Source organism: Muntiacus reevesi, chromosome 4 (assembly GCF_963930625.1).
Source record: "Muntiacus reevesi chromosome 4, mMunRee1.1, whole genome shotgun sequence".
In the NCBI taxonomy this organism is placed as follows: domain Eukaryota; kingdom Metazoa; phylum Chordata; class Mammalia; order Artiodactyla; family Cervidae; genus Muntiacus; species Muntiacus reevesi.
In genome coordinates this window covers 43,286,091-43,296,011 of record NC_089252.1, presented here as the reverse complement: position 1 = coordinate 43,296,011, position 9,921 = coordinate 43,286,091, and the positions used below count along the sequence as shown (strand labels likewise).

The 9,921-nt window shown below is 44.8% G+C and overlaps 1 protein-coding gene across 1 annotated transcript in view; it reads right to left on the bottom strand.

Annotated features, from left to right (window-relative positions):
* Positions 1-363: 363 nt before the first annotated feature.
* SLC14A2 (solute carrier family 14 member 2) overlaps positions 364-9,921 on the bottom strand; it is a 64,900-nt gene continuing 55,342 nt past the window's right edge. The window contains exons 16-19 of the mRNA XM_065935160.1: positions 8,917-9,064; positions 8,155-8,289; positions 7,048-7,097; positions 364-564 (exon numbers count right to left, since the gene is read on the bottom strand). Coding sequence (XP_065791232.1) covers positions 364-564; positions 7,048-7,097; positions 8,155-8,289; positions 8,917-9,064 — 534 coding nt within the window. The remainder of the gene's footprint in view (positions 565-7,047; positions 7,098-8,154; positions 8,290-8,916; positions 9,065-9,921) is intronic.

The following is a 9,921-nucleotide window of genomic DNA, read 5'->3' as shown; positions in this document are numbered from 1 at the left end:
ACTAAATGGCTGATGACAATTCACCCATCTCTGTTCCCTTCCTGGTGAGTTGTCCTTAGGGATGTGGTTTATTTTGCAAAAGAGGGAAGCTTCTCGTCAAAGGGAGCTCTTATGGAGTGAGCTATAGGTATAAAGTCGAAAGTAACCATATTTTTGACAAATATTCTGCATCTTGGAACAGAGAGCTTCCTGAATAGTGACTGCAAGCATATTCCCCTGTTCTTGGGAATAACTAGGGTGTAGGCTTGCTTGGGGGCAGAATCACAGAACAGACAGAAGGAGAGCTTAAGTGGTCTTCAGCCTGGGAACCTGGACGCCCTGCCAAAGGCTGAATTTACAGAGACATGTATCGCAAAGGGCAACTTAGGAGACATCGTAGGCCTGGTACTTTGTGATGGTCGATGCTCTTCTGTTTTTCTCCTGGGACAGGTAGTAGATGCGGTTGGCCTCTGGGTAGGTGACTCTGCTGAGTGGGAGCTTGTAGATGGCGGGGTTGTTGGTCGTCAGGAGCAGGAAGGTGAGTGCAGAGAAGCAGAAGGGCCAGGTGCAGGGCGGTAATCCAAACTGGGGGGAGGGGAAGGCAAGAGCAATCTTGGTTATATCAGATGCCCGTGCTCATTTCGTCAGCCTTTCTCAGCCACCCACGGTCCTGGGTGGAGACGGGGAGGCTGTGTGGGGCCTGACTCCAATAGCGCTTAACTCATGACCAGTATAAACCAAATACTGCCGGGGGGAGGGTCGGTCTCCACTGACGAGCACATATTCTCCAAAATGCAGAGCCCTCCCGGAACCCTCTTATAAGGTGCCTCTATGTAGAAGACACATTTTTCTTGGGTGTCTGGCCAGGCTCTGCCTCCCACTATAGGACTTGTGGCCATTCTTCACCTTCTCCACAAGCCCCTGTTGAAGGAACAGCACTGGCAGCCATTTGTTGTTGTTGTTGCTGTTCAAAACCTTTTTCTCTTTGTTCATATCTGCCTGGACTAGAGATAAACACGTAGCCCAAATACGGCTTCCCTTAGGCAGACAACCTGGGAATAGAATCTCCCTCTTAAGAGTATGAACTAAGAGACACAGAGACTGTGTTCAAAGGCTCTCAATCAGAAAAGGACTCGAGAGCCAGCCAGTGCTGGGTGGATATTTGGGGGCCTGTGTGCAGCAGAAGAAGCCCATTCCAGAGAGACACAGGAACAGAGCAGACATATGGAGAGAAGCAGAGACGTAACACCTGAGTCCCAAGGAGCTAAGACCAAGAGGGACTCCATCTCTCCTCAAGGGCGCTCCCATCCCCAACAGCCCCTCTCCTGATGTTCCTCTGGTTTTTATTCCTTAAAATGCCCTGAGGCTTTTAAATACCCCTCCTCATTCTTCATTTGGGATAACCTCAATAGCTTATTAGCAAAGAGCCTGAAGTTCCAACTATGAAGCAAATCAAACCAATGCCCCTTCTCCCCAACACATCCTTTTATCATAAGCAGTAAAAACCTCAGGGAATGCCATTGAAGGAATGAGGCCAGGTGTGTGTGTGTGTTCAAAGATGACCCTGCTGGGTGGGACTTAAGGAGCAATGACAGCCTCATATCAGAACTGTAGCCTTAAGGAACACCCACGACTTATGATTTCCACTCTGTGAGTATATCCAAAGCCCTGCTAAGACTGTGTGGGGTGTTTGGGAAAGCACTCCCTTCAAGTCCTACAGTGGGAAGGATGTGGGCTGGGAGTTCCACAGACCCAGATCCAAATCTCAGCCCCAGTCACCTTTGCGGGAGCCATTTCCTCTTTCTGAAAACTGTTTCCTCAATAAGAAAACAGGCATACAGCTATCTACTCAAAGAGTTGGTGCCTCGTGCATACTAAGTGCTCAATAAATGGTCTTCACTCGTGGTCACTGTCATCCAGCAGAGGGCAGCCCTGTGAAGTGATGGGGCTGCACATGCCTGGGCCGATTAGAAAGCAAAATTGTGCGGCTCCTCAGAGCCCTCTTCTGGGGAGGCATGAACAGTCTCATAAATGTCATTCAACACTTTTATACCCTGTTTCTCAAGGAGACTGGGAATTCCTTCAGAGTGAATTAATAGCCTGCACTTTTTTGTATCCCTGAGAGTGGGCAGCCACAGTGTCTTAAACATAGTACGCACACAGAAAGTAAACAGGATTTTGTTTTGAAAAATATCTAGATTGAGTGGTGTAACCTGTAACTTCTGTGCACATAGAGGAAGGGGCCATTGACCACAAGCAAAATGGGAGCCAAAACTTCCCGTTTGCATCCTTCCAGTATCTGGTCTGAGGAAGGACACATAGCTATTGGATGGACAATTAAGTGAAAGAATGGGGCAAGAAAAGATGAGAAAGCCTGGAGCAGACAGGAGCCTCAGACACCAGGCTTCATCCTGTTTCTGGTGATTGTTTTAGTCCCAGCTCTAATATACCCCATGGCGGGGGCTCACTACCTTAGAGTTTCATTCATTCCACATTTCTTGAGCACCCACTATGAGCTGAGCACTGTAACAGGCACTAGAGATAAAGACAAGAATACAATCAGGCCCCTGTTCTGAAGCGGCACAAGGGCTGAAGGTGGAAGAGGACTAGTGTGTGCTAGACTTGTCGCAGCGTCATTTGTTATATGCACTTTGTCATATGTCAAATGTCATATGTCATATGTCAGGTGTCATAGCAGATATGCACACAAAATGTGATAGGGCCCAGAGCAGGGACTTAATCCAGCAGGGGACACAGGATGGTATCAGGGAAGGTCAGTTCTATTGCTTAAAAATTTCCTTCCTATGTTATGTGCAAACCACCCAATGTCACTGAGGGTGGAGGAGAGATTTAAACAGGAGAGACTTAAATCCTCATCTTCACCCTCACCTGTAGGACCATCAGGACTTTTCCTGGTTGCCTGTGTGATGAACCTTCAATGCTTACGGGGTGGGGGGGAGGCATCAACTGTAGGCTGAGTCCCGTGTACTCTGCAATGGGGCCTGGGCCCCTCCTGTGTATATGGGGCTGGGGCTGGCCATGTGGCTCCCCTGGACCTCACAGGCCACTTACATTGGTGCTGAGACAAACAAAGGTTCTCAGACTGCCATGCAAGCCCTCAGCCACAAGCTCTGGTTTCTCTCGGACTTGGCTCCGTGTCATCCCAGAAACCTTGCCTCATGACACCAGACCCAGTAGCTGCTGTGGGATGAACAAAGATGAACACTGGCCCACAAGTTAACTGGGTGTTGATCCATAAACATAGGGAAAAATTAAATAATGATGTTTTAAAATTAGTTGTGGAAGAGATTGACTTATAAGAAACTTACAAAATATAAGCTTACTCAAACTCATGTCCACAGAGTCGATGACGCCATCCAACCATCTCATCATCTGTCATTCCCTTCTCCTGCCTTCAATCTTTCCCAGCATCAGGGTCTTTTCCAATGAGTCAGTTCTTCACATCAGGTGGCCAAAGTATTGGAGTTTCAGCTTCGGCATCAGTTCTTCCAATGAATATTCGGGACTGATTTCCTTTAGGATGGACTGGGTGGATCTCCTTGCAGTCCAAGGGACTCTCAAGAGTCTCCTCCAATACCACAGTTCAAAAGCATCAATTCTTTGGTGCTCAGCTTTCTTTATAGTCCAACTCTCACATCCATACATGACTACTGGAAAAACCATAGCTTTGACTAGATGGACCTTTGTTGGCAAAGTAATGTCTCTGCTTTTTAATAAGCTGTCTAGGTTGGTCATAACTTTCCTTCCAAGGAGCAAGCATCTTTTAATTTTTTGGCTGCAGTCATCATCTGCAGTGATTTGGGAGCCCAAAACAATAAAGTCTGTCACTATTTCCACTGTTTCCTCATTTATTTGCCTTGAAGTGATGGGACCAGGTGCCATGATCTTAGTTTTCTGAATGTTGAGCTTTAAGCTGACTTTTTCACTCCCCTTTTTCACTTTCATCAAAAGGCTCTTTAGTTCTTCTTCACTTTCTGGCATAAGGGTGGTGTCATCTGCATATCTGAGGTTATTGATATTCCCCTGGAAATATTGATTCCAGCTTGTGCTTCATCCAGCCCAGCATTTCTAATGATGTACTCTGCATGTAAGTAAAATAAGCAGGGTGACAATACACAGCCTTGACGAACTCCTTTTCCTTTTTGGAACCAGTCTGTTGTTCCATGTCCAGTTCTAACTGTTGCTTCCTGACCTGCATACAGATTTCTCAAGAGGCAGGTGAGGTGGCCTGGTATTCCCATCTCTTTAAGAATTTTGCACAGTTTGTTGTGATCCACACAGTCAAAGGCTTTGGTATAGTCAATAAAGCATAAATTGATGTTTTTCTGGAACTGTCTTGTTTTTTTGATGATCCAACGAATGTTGGCAAGTTGATCTCTGGTTCCTCTGCCTTTTCTAAACTCAGCTTGAACATCTGGAAGTTCACGGTTCACATACTGTTGAAGTCTGGCTTGGAGAATTTTGAACATTACTTTGCTAGTGTGTGAGATGAGTGCAATTGTACAGTAGTTTGAACATTCTTCACCATTGCCTTTCTTTGAGATTGGAATGAAAACTGATCTTGTCCAGTCCTGTGGCCACTGCTGAGTTTTCCAAATTTTCTGGAATACTGAGTGCAGCACTTTTACAGCATCATCTTTTAGGATTTGAAATAGCTCAACTGGAATTCCATCACCTCCATAGTGATGCTTCCTAAGGCCCCCTTGACTTTGCATTCCAGGATGTCTGGCTCTAGGTGAGTGATCACACCATACTGGTTATCTGGGTCCTGAAGATCTTTTTTAAACAGTTTTTCTGTGTGTTCTTGCCACCTTTTCTTAGTATCTTCTGCTTTTTTTAGGTCCATACCATTTCTGTCCTTTATTGTGCCCATCTTGGTATCTCTAATTTTCTTGCAGAGATCTCTAGTCTTTCCCATTCTGTTGTTTTCCTCTATTTCTCTGCATTGATCACTGAGGAAGGGTTTCTTATCTCTTCTTGCTATTCTTTAGAATTCTGCATTCAAATGGGTATATCTTTCTTTTTCTCCTTTGCCTTTTGCATCTTTCTTTTCTCAGCTATTTGTAAGGCCTAGTCAGACACCATTTTGCCTTTTTGCATTTCTTTTTCTTGGGTGATGGTCTTGATCACTGCTTCCTGTATAATGTCATGAACTTCCATCCATAGTTCTTCAGGCATTCTATCAGAGCTAATCCCTTGAATCTGTTTGTCACTTCCACTGTATAATTGTAAGGAATTTAATTTAGGCCATACCTGAATGGTCTAGTGGTTTTCCCTACTTTGTTTAATTTCAGTCTGAATTTGGCAATAAGGAGTTCATGATCTGAGCCATAGTCAGTTCCTGGTCTTGCTTTTGCTGACTGTATAGAGTTTTTCCATCTTTGGCTGCAAAGAATATAATCAATCTGATTTCAGTATTGACCATCTGGTGATGTCCATGTGTAGAGTCTTCTCTTGTGTTGTTGGAAGAGGGTGCTTGCTATGACCAGTGTGTTCTCTTGGCAAAACTCTATTAGCCTTTGACCTGCTTCATTCTGTACTCCAAGGCCAAATTTGCCTGTTACTCCAGGTATCTCTTGACTTCTTACTTTTGTATTCCAGTCCCCTATAATGAAAAGGACATCTTTTTTGGGTATTAGTTCTACAAGGTCTTGTAGGTCTTCAGAGAACCATTCAACTTCAGTTTCTTCAGCATTACTGGTTAGGGCATAGGCTTGGATTACTGTGATACTGAATGGTTTGCCTTGGAAATGAACAGAGATCATTTTGTTGTTTCTGAGATTGCACCCAAGAATTGCATTTTGAACTCTTTTGTTGACTATGATGGCTACTCCCGTTTCTTCTAAGGGATTCTTGCCCACAGTAGTAGATATAATGGTTATCTGAGTTAAATTAACTCATTCCAGTCCATTTTAGTTCACTGATTCCTAAAATGTTGATGTTTACTCTTGCCATCTCCTATTTGACCACTTCCAATTTGCCTTGATTTGTGGACCTAACATTCCAGGTTCCTATGCAATATTGCTCTTTACAGCATTGGACTTTACTTCCATCACCAGTCACATCCACAACTGGGTGTTAATTTTGCTTTGGCTCCATCTCTTCATTCTTTCTAGAGTTATTTCTCCACTCTTCTCCAGTAGCATATTGGGCACCTACCAACCTGGGGAGTTCATCTTTTTGCCTTTTCATACTGTTCATGGGGTTCTCAAGGCAAGAATACTGAAATGGTTTGCCATTTCCTTCTCGGATGGACCATGTTTTGTCAGAACTGTCCACCATGACCGTCCATCTTGGGTGGCCCTACATGGCTCATAGTTTCATTGAGTTAGACAAGGCTATGGCCCAATGTGATCAGATTTGTTAATTTTCTGTGATTGTTTTCCATTGTCTGCCCTCTGATGGAGAAGGATAAGAGGCTTATGGAGGCCTCTTATGGGAGAGACTGACTGAGGGGGAAACTGGGTCTTGTTCTGATGGGAGGGGCCATGTTCGGTAAATCTTTAGTCCGATTTTCTGTTGATGGGTGGGGCTGTGTTCCCTTCCAGTTGTTTGACCTGAGACCAAACTATGGTGGAGGTGATGAAGATAATGGCGACCTCCTTCTAAAGATCCCATGCACGCACTGCTATACTCAGTGCCCCCAACCCTGCAGCAGGCCACCGCCGACCCACGCTTCCACCAGAGACTCCTGGTCACTGACGGGCAAGTCTGGGTCAGTCTCTTGTGGGGTCACTGTTCCTCAAGATCACATATTGAAAGAAAATGAAGAGCTTCCCTGATGGCTCAATGGATAAAGAATCTACCTTTTCAGTATTTCAGATGCAGCCTTGCAGAGATTGCAGAATCTCAGTGAGGTGGCTTAATTTTTTCCCTGTATCTGATACATCTGCATAATCATCCTAGCAACCCACGATGGAGGATCCACAATGCAAATGATTTGAGACAAGAGAGGTGGATTGGGGAGGGGTTCTTGGAAGAGGGGCTTGGGGGGCCGAGAGAACATGGGGGAGGGTGTGAGGCATGTCCTTAGCCCTGTTGACTCACCACAGACAACATGTTAGCCAGGGCGGTACCGAGGTAGGCTGCAAACAGTGCTGCAAGGGAACGAAGAAATAGTCAGGAAACCAGCAGTGCCTCAAGTTTATACATTCTCTCCCCATGCATTTTATGCCACAAATGCTATCTCTCAGGTTAAAAAAAAAATTGAGTTACATTTCCATTGCTTGGCAGCTTTGAAAAGTGTTAAATTCCACGCAAATGCCGGCATAACTAAGACAGCAGATGAACTTTGTTAAAAAGGACCAGAATTTAGCTGTTACAGTTCTCCTGGGTCCTACCACCTTGCATTCTAGCAAAGGAACATTTAGCAGCATAAACCATAAATGAACATTTTACTATACAGCCAAGGCGTGTGAATCCCAGAACTCCCTGCTGGGATATTTCATCACAAGTTATTAACATAATATGGGTTTCCAGGGAGGAACAGCATTCTGTAAGTTTGAGGAAGACCAAATATGCTTGCTGCCTCGTCATCTGGGCTTTGTGTGTTGAGGGCATCGCCAGGCTAGCCACTGGGGAGACCCAAGAGCTGGTGGGAGGTCAGCGTCTGTGAAAATGGGTCACAGTAATTGGGATTTGCTTCTGAACCCTCAATTTCTCCACTAAAAACATCCCAATGGTTCCTAGGATATTAACAACAGCAAACCTTTATTAGAAAGTCACTGAATACCCCGACCACACACCTACAAGCATTATTTGAAGGTCCTATGGTCAGTGTTTGGGTGTTTAAGATTAACTGCCATGTCTGATGTAAATCACCCAATTCTCCATATAAAGATTAATTTACACAAGAGTTGCTTCAATCACCGGCCTGGAAAGCAGCAATCACAGACAACAAATGAACAATCTCCATGAAAAACTCTGTCTTCGTGTGGCTGAACACTTTGCATTCAATGTAAATAGTTTCTAATGTAAACTATTGTAATGTCAAGAACTATTCAAAATAGTTTAAAATAAAACTCCCTTTATAAAGCAAACAAATCCTCCCATTAATCTTTGGAGGCTCAGCAGAAGTTTCGCAGGTGGTTTCCTTGTGGGCATAGACGCTGGTGTCATTTGAAGTGGATAGGGAACTCTGCACGCAATACCTACCACAGGCAATGGCGAGGAGGTGCGTCTGCCAGGTGATGACATAGAACATGCCTCCTATGGCGATGCAGGCCAGCGAGCTGTTGAAGCCACACAGTCCGAAGTAGATGGAGTCAAAGGGCGTCGCGAGAGTGAGAGCTGGGGGAGAAGACAGGCTGAGTGCTGTGTGGGATCAAGTGGGCCCACTAGCCCTGAAGTCCCCCGCCGTCCTCAACTCAGACAGTTATCAGTACCCCCGAAGAATTTATGAAAAGGACTCCTGACTATTCAGGGGGAAAACATCTGAAGGAGACAAACGGCTTTAGAGTCACATGCATATCAGTGGTTCAGCTGGTATGGATATGAGACTCTTTTGAGTAATGATCTGAAGTTTGATTTAACAGTGCCAGAAGAAGGAGGGTTAAGGTATCAACCTGAATGTTCTCTCAAGGAGAACAAGCTTCTTATGATTAGAGATAAGGCTTACAATATAAACACACCTGGAACAAGCTCCTCCCAAGCTTTTAGTTTATCCAGAGGTGTAAGTGTCCAGAGCTTTTCTCTAGATGGGGTTTGCTCAGCGGAGCAGCAGGGTGCAGCACCCAAAATGCAAAGAACAGGTGACGTGGAAGGAAGAAGAGTTTACAGGAATAAGCAGGTGGAGCAATGAAGACACATGTCACCATTTTCTTTGGAGCTGGCCCCAGGCACAACATTCTTGCAGCTCATTAATAAGGGACCCATTCATAAGGCCCATTAATTAAGTTAATTAATAACGACACTAACCTGCTAACATCCCAATGGCAGATCCGATCGCAGCGTGCAAGCAAATTAGAGGCGATGATATGAACAAAGCTATGAGGAAAATGCCTCCAGTCCAGGGGTTATCACAGCCGTACACTTGGCCGATTCCAACAGGGATGGCTCTCAAAAGCTGCAGGTCCAACAGGATCACATGCAGTTATGGAGGCAAAAGAGACAACTTGAACCTTGGCTGGAAAATATTTGGTGCCAAGCCCTCCATACTAATATTTTGCAACAGTTTTCCAAGATATTTTCAGTTAATTTCACTTCACAAGGAATACAAGATTTATTGTTTTAATCTTGAGTTCTAAGAACAGTAAAGGGTTAAAATGTTGTTTCCTTTATTTAGAAACATGAGTGTAAGGCACTAAACTCCCAGGCTCCTCTGTCCATGGAGTTTTCCGGGCAAGAATACTGGAGTGAGCTGCCATTTTCTACACCAGGGGATCTTCCCAAACCTATGGATCAAACCCATGTCTCTTGGATCGCCTTCACTGGTAGGCAGATTCTTTACTTCTGCACTATCTGGGAAGCCCTACAACCCTGAAACTCTCCTTTAAAAGCTCCTGAACAGCCGTGGGGAGTTGATTCTTGTATAGGAGTCCACGTTCCACCCTGGTTGCTGGCCTCTGAAATAAAGCATATTTTCCTTTCCTACCAGTGCTTGTCTCTTGAGAACTGGCTTTTGAGTGGTGAGTAACTGGACTTGGGTTTAGTAAAAATCAGTGTGCTGTTCATTAGAAAATTACTAGATGGCTGATCAGAGTTGGGATAGAAAAACTCTTGTAACATCTTTTTTTTTTTAAAGCTAAAAACATGCATAGAAGGCCAAATATTAGATGGGAAGATGGTTCTTTGTGCCAAGAACAGCATGTCTGGTCATGCTGGTGCAGTCCTCTGGATGAGCAGCTAGACTTGTATCCACAGAGGAGCCCCTGGGCGGGTGGTACCCTGGCATGTGCGGGTTTTAGTGGTAAAGCCATCACG